The sequence below is a fragment of the Populus trichocarpa genome, chromosome 4 (assembly GCF_000002775.5).
Source record: "Populus trichocarpa isolate Nisqually-1 chromosome 4, P.trichocarpa_v4.1, whole genome shotgun sequence".
Taxonomy (NCBI): Eukaryota; Viridiplantae; Streptophyta; class Magnoliopsida; order Malpighiales; family Salicaceae; genus Populus; species Populus trichocarpa.
In genome coordinates, this window is record NC_037288.2 from 5,542,974 (window position 1) to 5,560,976 (window position 18,003).

The following is an 18,003-nucleotide window of genomic DNA, read 5'->3' on the forward strand; positions in this document are numbered from 1 at the left end:
GAAAGTTTATTACTTCATTATAAATTTTTTAAATTATAATCTAGTCCTTGTAATGATTTTTTTTTATTGTAATTGGATCCTTGCATGATTATTTTTAATCAAACTAATGGTTCATTATATATATATGCTTGTAATATAATGAGTTATTACAATTATAATATAGGAATGTAATGAACCATTACATTATATAATTTATAACATCCAACCAAATATACCATGAGTGTTTTGTTTTAACATGAAACACAAGATTTGAAGGCAATCGAACATATAGGCAATAAGTCTTCTTAAGCATACACATTCGCGTGCTACAAATGCTGTACTCTGTCCGTATTTGATAAGGAAATAGTTGCTTGCTTTTTGCAGTGCTTGCTTTTTGCAGCACCATGAATTGCAGTTGAACCTATGAAAATAGCCAGAAGTTGAACACCTTGACAATGGATCTATAGCCAAATCTACATATGTGAACCCTGACAAAATGAATTCCAGTCCTCTCTTGCAAACCATTCCACGTGTTAAAGTTCCTTACATATACTAAAGGATGACAAGACTGATTAGTATTGTGATAACAGTTATTTTTTAAAGTGTTTTTTTAATACATTAAAATAATTTTTTTATTTTTAAATTTTTTTTATATGAATATATTAAAACGTTCTGAAAACACGTAAAAAAAATTAATTTAAAACAAGAAAAAAAATATAAAAAAATTAAGTCAAAGGCTTCCATCTCTCTCGGTTTAAGGATGGCATGCATTGATGGTTTGGAAGGAGAACTTTGAAAATAATATGAAGAAGGAGAAGTTACTCCCTTTTAAATTGCCGGCTTCTATTTAAGAGAGGGGCCGGGTTGCTTTCATTTTTTTCATTACACTTTGGTCCCTCACCTTATAATGCTTTAAAGTTTATCCCTCCTTCCTCTCTTTATAAATTTCATCCTTAATCAATCTTTCTTTCTTTCACTTTCATCGTTTTATAAGTATTACCACTTATGTAAGTTAGTTAATATATATTAACTAGTTCGTTATTATATGTAATAGTATTACCCCTTTTTTTCTAGTAAAATTTAAACCGGGATTTACATAAATAAATGTTCATCTCTTTGGTTAGTTATTCTGAAAAACATGTGAGCATGAGATTCATCTTCTCGGTTACAAAGGAAAAAAATAGTATCAGTGGAGAGGAAGCTGAGGCGATCACGAGTTCTGAGCTTACCAAGAATAACAAGCCAAAGGATAAACCTATACCGAGGTAAAGACCACTGCTCCTAGACAACACTGTGTCAGCTGACAGTAGAACCTTTAAGACGGAAGAATTCATGAGTATTAGCAATAAAGGAACCAGGCCCTTGATACTGATCATGAAGAGTAGCGATAGTCTCAAGAATACCCCCAAGTTGGACTACAAGCTGGTCTTTAAAAGAGCACAACTATTATTAATTTGCTTAGTGTGTGACCCTCACCAACTATTTATTTACTTTTTCTAGATGGTCTGGAGGAGGTTTAGAATGTTAAGTTGTACATTGTTTTAAAAGTTTATAGTTTATTTTTAGACTTTAATATTTCAATAATTAAATCAATCTATGCTTATAGATTTGTAGTTCATTTGACTTTTAAGTTAGGTTATTTGATAGGAGATGATTTTTATTGGGTTTAGTTAATTTATAATTCAAGGTATTTTTTTTAAGGAAGTATTATTTTTATTATAATTTCATGTTACTGTTATTGATTTGCATGAATGAAGCTGTTGATTAATTATTATTCTCCACGCAGAGGTAAGCTCATTCCGTAGAGACATATGCTTCTATTGTTGGACAATAAAAGAGAATATATATGAGTCTTTGTTTATAAGGGTTAACATGCCTTCGATAAAATCATCGTGGTCTTGTTATAGGCAGTACTGTCACTTCCTTGAGAAAAATAATAAAAAAGAGTCGATATATCAATCCTCGACACCATATTGTAAAAAAAGAGGTATCTAGTGACGTGGAAGGTACCCCGTAGTCGTCGAAACGAACAGTGGTAATCCAACCTTGCAGCTAGTAATTGAATTCACATTGTTACCAAAGTTATTTGAAGTGTCGGTGATATTATGTTGTATGGTTATTTTTAAAAATTTATTAAAATATTTTGTTTTTGTTTTTTTTATTTTTAATACCATCATACCAAAAACACTCTTGAAAAATATTAAAAATTAATTTAATGTTTTTTTAAAATAAAATATACTCTTGAAACACGTACAAAAACAATAACCACTGCCCTCTCGCAGAACTCTTGAGATGCTTTTCACCATGGAATTGGAGTCGTTCAGCCACAAGCTCATTGGCAGTGGTTTAGCATCCCGCCTGTTGAATTGTTTTAGCATATTGTTCAAAAAGCTCTTACTTTATGATTGTTATTTCAACTCACAAGTTTAGATTTACAAGCCACCGAGTTTGTTTTCTAGAGGAGCAAGTAAATTCAATGGCGTTTCAATGGGCGCGCAACTCATTGGTAGTATGGTTGTATGGCTAGTTTTGGAACAAGACTTGGAAAGCGACCAAAATTCAATGGTTTTTTGTTCAGATTATATCTGATATCGTAAATACAATATTTAGCTTGTTGATCCCTAGGAGTTTTTTCTCTATGACCAAGGAAATTTCATGTATTGTGTTCTAAATTTTATGTTCATCTTGTAATAATGCTATTGGAGACAAAGCATATATAGATTGTCCACGAAGATATGCATCTAGAGAAAATGACTTCGGGAAATCCTATCTCTTGAAAGATCCTCTTTACCTGTATCTAAACAATCTTTTCCCACCTCACTAGAATTCATCTTGATGCTTTTCCTCTCCTTTTAGGAGTCTGGGGAAGTGGGGTGTTGAATTTTGGTGAAAAGTTGACACAAAAAGCATCTATTAATATGATCTATCATATCATAGCATGCTTAGTTATATTCCGTTCTTCCAACTGACACATACGCACACATATTCGTATACGTAGTATTAATTCTCGAAACTGAGGATATTAATTTCCTTGTAGCGTCATGTCAAAAATTTTGACAGCCAAGAACAACATAGCTAATGCTCGAATAGTTAGGGCCGTTGATGGTGTTGGTCTAAATCTGCTATATATATTTGGTCTTCAAAGAAGAATTGCCCCAACTTAAACCTTTGTTTTTTGGCATGTAGGTTATGGTGAATTTGGTGCTAAAAAATTAAGGCATTTCTTAAGTGTTCATAGGCGAGTTGCGTCTTCAATTCCTAGTTAATATGGGATGTTGCCCGGATCATTTTGGTCTTCCACTTTCGTTAAAGGACAAAAAAAATTGAACATTGAACAAAAACCAATATATCACGACTGTCGTTTTGTGTGTGTCAATTTCGGGATGCAATGGTTCCTTCATTTAAACAGACACAGACACCCAAATTGATGGATTTTATCTAAGTATTATCTACCAACGTAATTAATCTCTTTTAATATTCAATAGAACATAAGAAGATGAGGAATTTGCATTCCATGTCATTCTTCTCCAATGAAATTGCACTGAGGGAGCTGTGAAGATTACGTGATGAATGAATGATCTGGTCACCAATGGTAACACATTGTATTTTCCCCAACACACTCATTAAATAACTTGCATTTTCAGACTCTAAGAACTCTCAAAGATCATATCTCGATCGATCTTTCTGTGCTGCACTTTCGGTTTGATATTCTCAACTTGCAAAGATCTTTGAAATCATCGATCCAAAGCTGTCACCGTTGTTCTTTGTATAAAACAACGAAGTTGCCAAAGCTAGATTCAGTTGCATGAGGAGAAGATCAATAATTACCAATTTAATTTTAGATTTTCTTTCTCTATTTTTCGGCAAACTTGTAAATTTTTACTGAAAGGAAACAAAAATATTTCCACCTGTGGTAGGCTATATTACATCTATAATCCAGAAAATACATGAAAAGATAATTAATTAGTCTGTCTATAAAATTTATATAAAAAGATTTATAAAAGAACAGGATATCATATGACGATTAGCATTTCTGAAAAACAAAATTACAAATGTTGAATCGATTTTTTGTTAATCTATATTGATGCCTTCTAATCTATTTCATCGAGAAAAATAAATATGCTGTGTTTGTTCCATTAATTTGGCACCCAACTAGTAACTAATACATTGAACCAAAAAAACAAAAAAAATAGAAGAAGAAGAAGAAAAGAAAAGAAAAGAAAAAACGGGGGGCTAGTTTTATCATACAAGTGGATAAGTGAAAATCTTTGTCTTTAGGATGCATGATTTTCATCTTGACAGTTTGTCGTTACTGATCTGACATTTCATCGACCATTATTTCAAAGTTTGTTTCTTAGAAAGGTCAGTCTTATTATGTTGGTGCCACTGACCATTACCTTAACTCTTATTAATGATATCATGGAGATTTGTCTTACTTGTTTGATAGGTCTTTCTGACATAGTTTCACATGTTTGAGTGTTTCAACTTAACAAGTCTCTTAAACCAATTTAGATGACTTGTAAAATAAGCGTACATTGGATTTTTCGCAAGTCCCATAATTCAGTGGGAAGAAGGCCTTATTTCCAGGGCCTCGGAATATGCTGGTGAATCTTGAAATGAGGTCAGAACAATCAATTTGAGGAGGAGTCTTACGAGTTGTGAGAGCGAAAACAAGGGGAAAAAAAAACTCTGTTCAATAATATTAGTAGGAGGTGATGGGCAAACATTAATTATGATCAAAAGTATTCAGTTCTTTTCTTCCTTTTTTTTTTTTTTCATTTTTTTACTTTTCTTCCACTCAAACACTTGATTGCGATGGTTGAGAATGACTTGCATTGCTAAGAAGGATGGCACTTAGCTACAGGTTGTGCACATATATGCTTCTAAAAATGGGCACTCTTTCTTCTAACTTGGAAGATGACATCTGTGCTTCGATATTGTCTAGTATGAATATCTAGCAGCCTAGCTAGATGCCTACTTAGTTAGGTCCGTAAAAATGGAAATAAGATCATTAAACTTTAGTTTTGTTGACCATCTGATCATGTCAAATTGTCAATGATGAAGCGAAAGCAACTGAAAATAAAAATGCCAACTTAAAAAAAAAAAAAAAAAAGGACTGTAAAACTATACAAATTTGAGTTAACCATTATTATCAGTTTGAAAGTTAATAGCAGTCTACCATCTGAAAATAAAGTTGTCTTTTCCCTGTAAAAAGAATAGTTGCCTTTTGAAGTTCGTCTTTTGTTCTAGTTACATTTTCCCTATAAAAAAAAAATGAATACAATATATATAGTGAAGATAAAGAAAAAATGATCAATTCTCTTGATACTTGGGGTATATTTGTTTCTGCGATTCAACATGTTTTTAAATTATTTTTATTTAAAAAATATTTAATTAATAATCTTTTAGAAGTTTTTTAATAGTTTCGATATACTTATATTAAAAATAAAATAAAAACTAAAAATTATTATTTAAATATATTTCAATTAAAAAACACTTTCACAAAATTACCCAACATCAAATTACAAAACACACACTTAGTTCATTGCATAGTGATGCAGCGTACAGTAGGCTAATAAAATTCATTAATTCTTTAAAATTCCGGTAACAACACTTAGCAAAGACGAAAGATGAGGAAAGAAATTTTCAGGTGTATAATTTTAATTCAAAGATAACCAATGGCCTCAAACTAACAAAATTGATTGAAGAGTCCACTTTAGTTGACTAAAGATTAAAAAAAAAACCAAAAATAACATTAAAATTATAATTAATAAAAACAAAGGTAGAAAATAAGAAAATAGATCAATGAGAAAGTTATAATTCTAAAACCAAAGAAATCTGGACATGAAATGCAAGTTGAATTACTAAAATGGCTTGAAGTGGGATAATTGGAGTGGATTTTGATCTCAAAAATGGTTTTTTAACGGTTTTGCACTTATGACACTGGAATATCCTCTAATGGTTCTATTAATATTGGGTTACTTAAATTTGGGTTGACAATACAAATGAATAAAGTTCTTAATGTTATTTACTGTCAACTTATGAGCTAACTTTAAGTTTGAATTTATATCTTTTTATTGCTTGGAAAAATAAATTTATTCTATATAATTTTAAATTTTAGAATGTGATCTTTTCAAATTACCCAACCATGCATACATTGAAGTTATGTTAATGAAGTTTTTGTTGTTTTAGTTTTTGCGCTTTTTATGTGCTTGTTTATATTCTTAACAAGTAAAAAATATGTGTTAGTTATTATTTTTTTAGATTTCTATCAAAATCATTTATTTTTTCCTCAATTTTTTCATTTTGGTTTTCTAGATTTAGCAGGTTGTTCCAAGTATATAATGATCATTATACCATGTATTGAGAATCTTTGGTGAAAATTTGAATTGTGAAGTGTTAGTTATTAATTGTCAATATTTTTATCAAAGTCATTTATTTTGTCCTCAATTCTATCATTTTAGTTCCTTAAACTTTTAGGGTTCTTCCAAGTATATAATAATCATTAAACCATCTATTGAGAATATTTGGTGAAAATTTGAATTGAGAAATATTTGACTTGTGCTTTTGGTACCATATTTAGTTTTGTATCTCTTGTGAGTAATAAACTTTTATCCCTTAACTTTGTTTCTCTAAAGTGATAAGTAAATTTGTATCCTTCGAATGGTGGGCTATTTATATTTATATCTCTTTGGTTTTGTACCTTATAGGGGTGAGCATAAATTATTCTTCATGCGAGTGAACTATTTCTACTTTATATTCCTGCCATCCCTGGTATCAAGTTAGAACTAGAACTTAGGATTTACAACTATGGTTGTTCATGGATGTCATGTGCAAGAATTTGTGAGGGGAATCCATGTTCTTGAAATGAATGTAATGATAAGGAAAATATAGAAGATCTATTAGCGTCTTGAACAATATGAGAATCGAGATGATGATGATGATTATGAGAATGACTTTGAAAGTGGTTCTTCTAGTAATAATGATAAGGATGTTAATCCATCATAGACCAAACAGTGATGCTAGTGCTAGTTCTTCTTCTCAACATCAAAGAAAAAGGAATAAAATGTCTCATCAAGATTCTTTTGATTATTATTATTTTTTATTTTTTTTAAATTGTTTTTTATTTTTAATTTCACATTTCAATTAAAGATCAATTATATTTTGTATTTTAATTTTTATCCTCATTCTTTTAATTGCTATTTTTTGTTTTGAATCCTTTTGTATAATTGAAATTCTTTTTTCAATTCCATACTTTAACATTTGATTGATTGAGAATTAGATTTCATGGTTTTTTCAAATATGATGCTTCCGATCTAATAGCTTGGATCATAAGTTTAAAAAGTTAATGCAGGTTGACATTGTTTTTTTTATATAAAAAAATAGGCTTTGTGATTTTCATCATTTTCTTTTATATGAGTCATGCCGATCTCATTATCTGGGTTGTGGGTTTGGTGTGGTAACCTGGGTTGGTCTGGCCCTGATTACTAGAATTATAAGTTTGTCATGCTAACTCGAGTTGAATCAAACCAATTATTTTAGGTTCTTTTTACCCAATTTAGTCATTTTATATTTAATGGTCTAGAAATTGAATTACATCGTTTATCTTTTTTTTTTAAAAAAAATTCTAAGTTATCATTATCACTTTTTATTTATTTGGTCCATATGTTGTCTTTGTCTATTTTTTTATAGTCTAATTAAAATAAAATCAATTTATTTGATCAATTTAGGTCTGTGACCCAAGTAATGGATTTGTCTTTCTTCTTCGAAACGTGTTTGCGACAATAAAATATTTTTTTATACAAAAAAAATGAACCCACAACATAGCGGAGGTCTACGGCTAGTGCATTACTATTTTGGAAGTTCAATCTTTATGTTTGGAAAATATTATGACAACAATAATGGTGAAAATTATTATTTCAAGTAACATATATAACTATTAAATTTAGCTTGGTATGATGATTCAACCTGGTAACCAACAATTAGAATTTTGAATAGGCTAGAAACAATAATAATGGTGAAAATTCGTAGTTCAATTAACAATAATAGCTATTAAATCCGACCCAGTGGCCTTGTAATTCATCTTGGTAATTCATCGACTGAGAGCCTAGCCCAGGCAAGATTTCATTTAGAACCAGCTTGAAGGTTGACCCGATTAAACTTGGGTTGACCTGGCTAAACTCGAGTTGACCTAATTAAATATAAGTGGTCTGATTGACCTAGCAAACCTGAGTAATCAATTCTAAGATGTTTTTTTAAAAAATTCTAATCTCAAAATATTATCATTTATTTTTTTTTTTAAAAAAAAAAACTAAAATGGCGTTCTTTCATGTTGGAGTGGAAAAATTCACAACCTCAGCCTTGAATGGGGTATGGGTATGATAATTATGGTAGCAACTTGTAATTTTATCACCACATCCTTATAGAGTAATTTGAGGTACCATGAATTAATGTGGCAACATGCCCCACATAACTCCATTGGTGAAGAATCCATATACGCTGATTATCATCAATTTTTTCAACCACCTAGAAATAATAGCTAAATATTTATTCTAGAATTTAAAACTTTTAAAAAGAGGGACCAAACCTTAAAAAAGAAACAAATACGAACAAAACATCCATGAAAAATATAAATATAGGTATACTAATGTAGATCCATTCACAACCACACCACTAATTAATTCAATCTAAAACTAATGTAGATCGAATCGTTATTCAAACAAAGAAGTAATTAAAAAACAAGGATCTAAATTTATTTTAAACTAGATCTAAAGGAGAAAAAACAAGAAGACAGAAATGGGTGAAAAAGAAAGATCACAAAAGAAAACCAAAGGTATTGCCGCTAGTGAAATAACACCAGCGCGCGGGAGCAGAGAAAATCTTTTCTGAAGGTTTTTGTTTCTTTTCTCTTAAATATATTACGGGTGTTTTTAATTTAAAAATTTATTTTCATGCTATTTATTTTGGTATATTATTATTAGAATATAATTTGATGACATGATTACATGTATTTTTGGGTGCAAAATATAAGTAGCCACTTATTCAACCATTGGTAAACAAGTGAACCGATAACCCGAAGACTCAACAGCTTTATCAGGTAAGATTCTACAATGGGCCGGTCTCACATCTATGTAGCTTTAATTGGCACCGACTCATTAGCTGTGTTATGTTATCCGTCGAATTAATTTTTTTAATATAAAAAAATTCAAGCATGGTTATATAAACTCAAAATATAATACATATTAAATTATTATTTTTAATATTGATATCATGTTATATTGAATGACATGGATCGACTTGAGTTAAATTATCAAATCTGAGAACTTGATTATGAGACTATGGTACCTCTATAGAAAACAAATCAAAATAAATTATGAGGATTAATTTCTAATCAACTTAATGTTGAACAACAAAATTGAAAACAAAAATATTAAATTAAAAAAAAGACAAACCCCAATTAACCTGGATTAACCTACCAAACTTGTGACCCGAGTCATGACATTGAGATAACCACATAGAAAGCAAATCTAAAAAATATTATGAAGCACAATTTCCAACCAACACAATGCTAAAGGATAAAATAAAAAAATCAATTAAAAAAAAGAAAAAAAACACTTCAAGTCAACATGAGCTAACATGTTAAACCTATGACCAGACTATGAGACTAGAATAACTTCATAGAAAGCAAAAACAAATACAAAATATCATTTTCAATAGATCTAATGAACAAGTTTAAATAGAGAGGAAAAACTAAATCAATGAGACATTTATAACTCCACTTAAAACAATTTGAAAAAAAAATTATGCGTTTCAATTCCCAAATAACCTAATATTGAAAGATAAAAAAAAAAAAAAAAAGAGGATTGAGTTGTTGGAGGGTAAATGAAAAAATAAATTAAAAAAGAATCTAAAAAATTGAATGAATCAACCCGAGGTAATCTATCAAACTCGTGACTCAAGTCATAAAATCGAAATAACCACTTAGATTGGTATATAAACCAATAAAAAAAAACTAAAAAAGAAACTCTATTCTGTTAATTTGCTAGCAGAATTATTGGTTTTATTCTTTTTTCTTATAATCGTGGTTGGTAATACATTCTACAATAGTTATAATTATATCACCAAAAGATTTACTTTCCATATCTAATGAAGTGCCAAAACACTTGATAAGATATATTTTATAAAATATTTAATTACCCGAGAATTATTACACAGACACATGTTAGGATACACTGTTTAGGCGTGTAAAGTGTCGAAATTTTAAGGTAGAAAACAAGTTGGTTATTGTCTCAATCAGTTTGCCCTTTGCAATAACAGGAATTAATGTGGGGTTGATGCCCCTCTTGTAACTGAAAAGGAAAGCAAAGTTTTTTGACGGCTATAGTCTAGAGTTTCCGGCGTCCCCCCAGTCAGCTTCCTTGTGAACAAATTACATCACAGATTTCAGCTCAATTGAAAACGATATTAAGGGCTACAATTTATTTGACCATTTTAGTTCATTTTCTTGGGAAATGCATAATAATTACCCATCTGATTATCCCCGACAAATGCCATGCCTCCATATGTATTCATGCTATACTTAGAGGACGACCTTAATGACTGCTGATTAGTTTTTTTATTAGTTTAAAATTAACTTTTTTATGTTTTTAGATTATTTTGATGTGTTAAAATAAAAATATTTTTTTTGAAATAAATAAAATTATTTTAATATATTTCTGAAAAAAAATTAACACAATAAAAAATAATTGTTATTACCCTTTTAAACTCCGTTAAAAAAAGAGAACTTACTTGAACAGGAGACCCATTAACAATATAATCATTTTATTTATCATACAAGAATTTCTGAATCGTCAATATTTGGCGACAAGTAAAATAAATTCTTTGCTTGTTACGCGATGAACAGAATTTCAGCTTTTCTATTTTATGCTCGATACTGTGGGGACTCTGACTCGGATAAACATGAGACCCTACACGCATCAACCCTCTTTTTTTTTTTTATGTTTTTTTTTCCCCTACGAAACGAAGTTATCTATATTTTCATTCCCAGCTCTAAAATAGAAAAAAAAAATGTAAGCATTTTCTTTCCCTCGGTAGCCTAAATGCCAAGCAGACACACAAAGCCAGATGGCTGCTCATTATAGATAGTAACGTTTCTGTCCCTCCTCCCCCCCATCTCACACGCACCCCCTCTCTCTCTCTCTGTCATGCATTAGCTTCCTCGCCCATTCGCCCATTTATAGCCATCAGTCTCACCAGCCTCTCTAGTACCTCACCAAGCCAAATTCTTCTCTTAATTCTGCAGTCTCTTATCTTGCTTGTCTTTTTAGTGTGGAGAAACTAATAACAAGCCATGGTAGTACTTTCCCAACTAGCTCTAGAACCTTTCTCAGTTATCAAAACATGCAAGCCTATAGGCTTGTTTTCCGAGATACCCGTTATAGACTTGACAGACCCTCATGCCAAGACTCTCATAATCAAGGCCTGTGAAGAGTTTGGATTCTTCAAGCTGGTAAATCATGGAGTTCCAATGGAAGTCATGACCAAATTGGAAGCTCTTGCTACCAACTTCTTTAACCTCCCCCAGCCTGAGAAAGACAAGGCTGGACCTCCTAACCCTTTTGGCTACGGAAACAAGAAAATTGGCCCTAATGGTGATGTTGGTTGGGTTGAATATCTCCTCCTTAACACCAACCCTCAAATCTCCTCCCAAAAAACGTCCATTTTTCAGGAAAACCCACAGATTTTCCGGTAAATATATTATACAAGACAGCAACACCCTGTTGCTTAATTTTCTTGCTTTCTTTCCGTGCCTCCTGTTAAACAGGATAAGCTTTTAAAGTACTACATAAAATCCTGAATTATGCTGTTTGTTAAGATTTTATTATATTTAGAATGATAAACAAATTACGGTACTATATATTCTTGTTACTGCTAGCTGGTAAATATTGAAGTTTTCTATTTTCATTTTTTATTTGTGGGAATGGTGTAGCTCTGCTGTTGAAGATTACATACTGGCAGTGAAGAGAATGGCTTTTGAAGTATTGGAATTGATGGCTGATGGGCTGGAGATTGAGTCAAGGAATGTGTTCAGTAGGCTGTTGAGGGATGATAAGAGTGATTCATGTTTCAGGCTAAACCACTACCCACCATGCTCAGAGCTGCAAGCATTGAGTGGTGGAAATTTGATTGGGTTTGGCGAGCACACAGACCCACAGATAATATCTGTTCTAAGATCTAACAACACAAGTGGCCTGCAAATTTGTCTGAAAGAGGGAACTTGGGTTTCAGTCCCCCCTGATCAGACCTCTTTTTTCATCAATGTTGGTGATGCCTTGCAGGTCTGTTTACTTTGTGTTTTTATTCTTTTCTCGTAAGTATGTTTTTTTACTTGTAATTATCACCGTGTCCGTGTTTTGTATTGATGGGATCTCCCTGGACACACCCTCTCTCTCTCTCTCTCTCCACGTCCAGCTACGGCCATTTGGTTTTCCTTTTTTTTTTTTTTTTTTCCTTAAATCGAATCTGGCAAATTACCAAGTAAGTTCAAAATATGCCTTTAAAACTCAATTCTATTCTTGTGGTCCCACCTAACTTACTAGCTCTTTTCTTCTTCTTTTTTTTTTTGAGAAAAAAAAGAAGAAAGAATTCAGCTGTGGACACAACTCTCACGTATTTTTCTGTCCTTAAACGTCATGCCATTTATACTCTCAAGCACATGTTCACTTCAAAAGTTCTTAATTTCTTTGTTGACTAGTTTTTTGGGCTTGGACGCAGGTGATGACAAATGGAAGGTTTAGGAGTGTCAAGCACAGGGTTTTGGCTGATCCCCTGAAACCAAGGATTTCCATGATTTTCTTCGGTGGTCCACCTTTAAGTGAAAAGATAGCACCTTTACCCTCCTTGATGGCAGAAAGAGGAGGAAGCTTATACAAGGAGTTCACATGGTTTGAATACAAAAGGTCCGCATACAAGTCAAGGCTAGCTGATTACAGACTTGGGCTATTTGAGAAAACTGCAGGCCAATGATGTGGTCAATTCGTATTTTAGTAAAAATTAGGGTTTCGCGAAAACTCAAAATTAATAGGTGTGAAGACTTTACCCAACTAGCCACATGCAGATGGAAAGCAAATAGGCTCTTCGTTTACTCTTCTTCATGACTTCTTACCCCCCCCCCCCCCCCCCCTCTTTTTTTAACTTATTTCTCGTTTAAATGTATCGACAATCACTCTTCTATCATTAATGCATTTTATCATCATGTCATGATGTATAAAGTTATGCCAACTTTTCTCAGATTCCACTTCAGAACATTTCTTTTTATCCAAAACTATAAGATTTTACCAGCTGGGGGCTTCCCCACTTTTCTGGTCAGATTGCCCATTGTTATTACTTTCCACCATTATCTTAAAAAATATCCCCATCACATCAAACCATGAATAAGAAGAGTTTTGGGAAGATTGGTGTTTGACACAGTGATGGTAATCATGCTGATGCAAAGCCACAATGGGCCACCTTGACTCATGAGAAGCATGGCTACAATTACTAGGCTATAAAACTTATGGTTCCCATTTCCATAATTCATTGTCTATCATTCTCATTAGGAGAAGAAAAATAAAGCTAGCGCAACGTATCATCTATCCTGACAGTTACTTGGAGGGATGAAGAGAATGAAACGGAGGAAATCTTAGCTTTAATCCCTACCATTGCCTCTAGATAAACAAAATGTAAGAACAATCTTACTGTAGACATAAATGCTCCCAATGTAAGCACGTGATTTCACTCTCAAAAACAATAATAAAGTGCAAGCAAATTAATGCTAGGACGATAATTTCCGAAATGACACCATTATTTCTAATTCTGGCACTTCTGGCCAGGAGTATCATTGAAGTAAATCCATATCAAGCTCATGGTTTTCAGGGAAGCCCCCACACAAGTAAGAGGGTGCTTATTAAATTCTGAAAGGGAAAGGTCTTAAAAGAGTCAAGTCGCCCTTCCAAATTGTTTGTAGTGACCATCCGAGTGCAATTCGCTATATATCTCAGTCTCGAACCTTTTTCTGACTCCACATTTCGTCACCATTAGTTCACCATCAGGAGATGGCACTTTCTCTCTCATTCATATACTGCTCAAAATCATCAAATCATACATACATACATACATACATACCTGCCTACTTACATACATACATGAAAGGACATTATGAAAGTAGCTTTCCAGTGCTGTATGTAAGACCCCTTCTGTTGTTCGGTCTCCTAACAGCGAATATCAACATAGATAATGAAGCACTTCGCTTTTGAAGTAAACAGAGGTCCATTTATGAGGTCCACGCACAACATTTAATGTCACGTTGCATCTTATGTGGTCACACAAGAATGCATTTCCAGAAGTGACAACGTTAATATTCAGTGAAATACATTCCAACTTTCAATCAAGCACTTAATTTGATGTGGATGAAAATGAGGAACTGCTTCCAGTAAATAACAGAACATCCATATCAACATTTTTTACAACATCTCTTACCTGTAAATATTCGGTGGTCATCGCCACAATCTCATCCCGTGAATAAGACATCTCTCTTGTTCTCCTCTTAAAAGAGAATGGATTGTGCAACCCAATATAGATGAGGAATGTCATACTAAACCACTGTCAAAACTAACACAACACTATAACACAATATCTCATTTATATCATAAATTAAATAATATCAAACACCTATGATATATATCTCTAAATAATATTAAAGAGGTATGCATGATCTCTCACCTTTTGCACATGTACTCGTAGCTATGATATATCATGTTCATCGAGAAATTAACCATTTCAACTCAAAACCTACCTTAAGTTATATAGAAAGAACCTAATAATAGTTTTATGTTAACTCACTAATATTAATATATCTTAAGTGTAGGATTTTAACTTGTTATCGTTCGATCATTAAATCTTTGTTACCATGTCAAATAACTGTCTTAATATAAAAGTTTAAGTTCTTGAATGAGGACTTAATTGGCACAAGGGTGTCAGTATGTCCGTCAGTGAATTTGACATATAACCGTCTATTATTTTTTTGCTAAGTAAACAGTGACAGTGGTATTTGTAGTAATTCATTTTCAACTCTCTAGAATAACCGTCGGTAACTCTGTCATTAATAATTTTAAAAAATATTTTTTAAAAAAATATTAAACATAAACAGAAGATAATTAAAAAAAATTAAACTAATATAAAATTCAAATATTTATTACAAATTTAAATATTTATTACAAATTTAAATATTTATAAGTTCAAATGCAATTAATCTAGAATAAAGACGTTGGAGGAGGCGGGTTTTCGACTGGAGCATGGGGCGAATAAGAGGGAGCACATGTACCACCCATCTGTTATCTCATCTCCATTACCAATCACCGGAGTTCGACCATCTCAACGTTGAGTTGTTCATAATCAGCAGCAATATGGGTCGTATGATCTTTAACTCGATAGTCTAAAATCATCTTGAACTCTAGAGTTTGAGTGTCAGGAACCGATTGCGAGCATTCAATTGTTGAAACATTGTGGATTGTCCGCAAGTCCCCGGTCATAGTGCTAGAGAGACCATATATACCCGATTTTTATTGGGTTCACCGAATGATCCTGCCTTTAACTATAAATCCAGATTGAGATCCGAATGGGTTGAAGGACCGTCACCATATTTCTTCTCCAACCATGTGTTGGTTGTTAAAAAAAGATTTGAACAACAACATACCAAAAAGTGATGAACTCGGTTATCCATTAGTTGTTGCATCTTTTTTTGGCAGTCATCAATCCGCAAGTGCGTTTCCACAAAAAGATCCATTGGGCTTGGTTCGCATCCAAGAACTATAGCCTGTAAGAGAAAATTATTGTTTGTTATATATATATATATAAACAAAAAAATGGATGTAATTAAAAAAAATATTACCATCTGCTTCCCATGCGAAACGAACAAAATGGAGTTGCTGGTGTGTGTGGTAACAAAACTATGAACACACCGATTGCAGTTCATCGCACCGAAGTGTGATCCTAGAAGCTCTCTTTCTTTTGCATATTTTTTTGTTTTTCTTTTGTGCCTCATACCAAAAATCATGCAACTTATATGGTATAAATAAATTATTTGTTAGTAAGTGAATAATAAAATTTTATTTTGATTTCAATCTTACCTAATTGTAGCATGATTCTTCCACACTCTCATTGCAATAGCGTTGTTAGCTCTATCACATTCAAATTTATCCTTGTAGTTCAAATTTTTACAAGAGAAATTTCATTAATATTAATAAACTAACCAATTAACATAAAAAAATATTTAAGTTAATATTAATCTTAAACCTTCTGAACCATGCATCAATGATAGGTTTCCATTCAGGATGTTTGGAAACCTAACTTCATTGAAACAATAAAATTTTCATCGACAATTTCATCGTCGATGTTATGGTTCTGACAGCCTTAATATTTGTAAACCTAATATTTATGATATTGCTTCAAATTAATTCTTCAAAAATTATTAACATGTCGATGTGAAAGGAACAAACTTACATTGAAAGGTTGTTCTTCCACTAAGCCTAATACTTTCGGGTAAATGAATTCCATTGTGAAGGGATCCCTCTCGACGTGGCAACATCGCACATGACAAGCCCATGTCGAGTGTGGCTCTCTGTGTCTTAGGTGCTTGTTATTGGTCGATGTCTAACAACTCATTAAGCACTGCTAGAAGAACTAGCTGTGATCATGTCTGTGCGACGTGCTATTGACTTTTCTCTAGGCATCTTCAAAAATTAAAGGATTAAGGTACCGTAAATCATTCCTATTTTAAAAAAAATTGGTAGCACTTCTCCTATACGAGAGACTACCTAAATTTTTTAAACCTGCAAATACACAATAATTTAAATGGGATTGCCATAAATCACTTGATTTTATTTCAATACATATCAATCAAATAATTTTAATTATGTTAATTTAACCAAATTTTCAATTAACTTTGTTACGACCATTTGTAAAATGTTCATAGGAGATTAATATATACACATTAAAGGATCTATAGTATCACTATTTCACATTAAAAACTATTCATTTATCCTAACTATTATCTTAGCTATTTTTATTTTTATTTTTATTTATTTATGATGGATACTATTTTGTTTATTTTTTTTTTATTTTTAAATAATTTTTATTTTTCATGAAATTAAAAACTATTTGTTAACACCAATAAATAAATTAGGTAACCACATCAATAACAAGAAATTTTAAAAAAAAATCCAACAATCTATATACAATCATTAAAGAACATAAATATTCAAACAAAATAAAACAAATTCCAACAATCAAAATACAATCATTAAATATAGAAAATTAAAAAAAAATTAAAACAATTCCAATAATCTATATACAATCATTAAAGAACATAAAAATTAAAAACAAATTCCAATAACATTTATACAATTATTAATAATAGAAAATTTTAAAAAATAAAAATTTTCCAATAACATTTATACAATTATTAATAACAAAAAAAATAAAAAGAATTATGAATAACATTTATACAATTATTAAAAAAATAAAATGCAAAAACAAAACACAAAAAAATGAAAAGGAAAAAGAAGAATCTTACCTTAATGTTGAGTTTTCCTGAGCTTGAGAAGTGAAAAAAAATCCAAATAAATCATTAAATAAACACAAAAGAAGAGAAGGAGAATAAAGTAGAAAACATACTTGCACGTATAGGAGAAGAGAATAGAAGATAATGGGTTGAGGAGAGATCTAGAAGGAGATAGAAAAGAGAAAGAAAGATAAAGATTTGGAAGGAGAAGAGAAGAAGCTGCAGAGGAAGAGAGAAGAAGAGATGTGCCCGTCGTTCTGATTTTAGAGATTCTTATCTTTTAATTTGGAGCTTTCTTACTAACGGATTTACCGACAATAAATTATATATTAATATTTTTTATTTTTTCCATCGGTGTTTCCATTTGTCAAATCTAATTAAAATTTTCAATGTAATAAAAAAATTTTAGAAACACGTCAAGTAAT

The 18,003-nt window shown here is 31.6% G+C and overlaps 1 protein-coding gene across 1 annotated transcript; it reads left to right on the forward strand.

Annotated features, from left to right (window-relative positions):
• Window positions 1–11,141: 11,141 nt before the first annotated feature.
• LOC7490835 (gibberellin 2-beta-dioxygenase) lies at window positions 11,142–13,269 on the forward strand. The gene is made up of 3 exons (XM_002305668.3): window positions 11,142–11,727; window positions 11,969–12,317; window positions 12,754–13,269. Exons 1-3 carry the CDS (start codon window positions 11,330–11,332, stop codon window positions 13,003–13,005), a joined length of 999 nt encoding a protein of 332 aa, XP_002305704.1. The 5' UTR covers window positions 11,142–11,329; the 3' UTR covers window positions 13,006–13,269.
• The last annotated feature ends 4,734 nt before the right edge of the window (window positions 13,270–18,003 follow it).

Coding starts and splice junctions, on each gene's coding strand:
- LOC7490835 (XM_002305668.3), top strand. CDS start 11,330: ATGGTAGTACTTTCCCAACTAGCTCTAGAACCTTTCTCAGTTATCAAA. Junction 11,728..11,968: donor GAAAACCCACAGATTTTCCG/GTAAATATATTA, acceptor GGAATGGTGTAG/CTCTGCTGTTGAAGATTACA. Junction 12,318..12,753: donor ATGTTGGTGATGCCTTGCAG/GTCTGTTTACTT, acceptor GCTTGGACGCAG/GTGATGACAAATGGAAGGTT.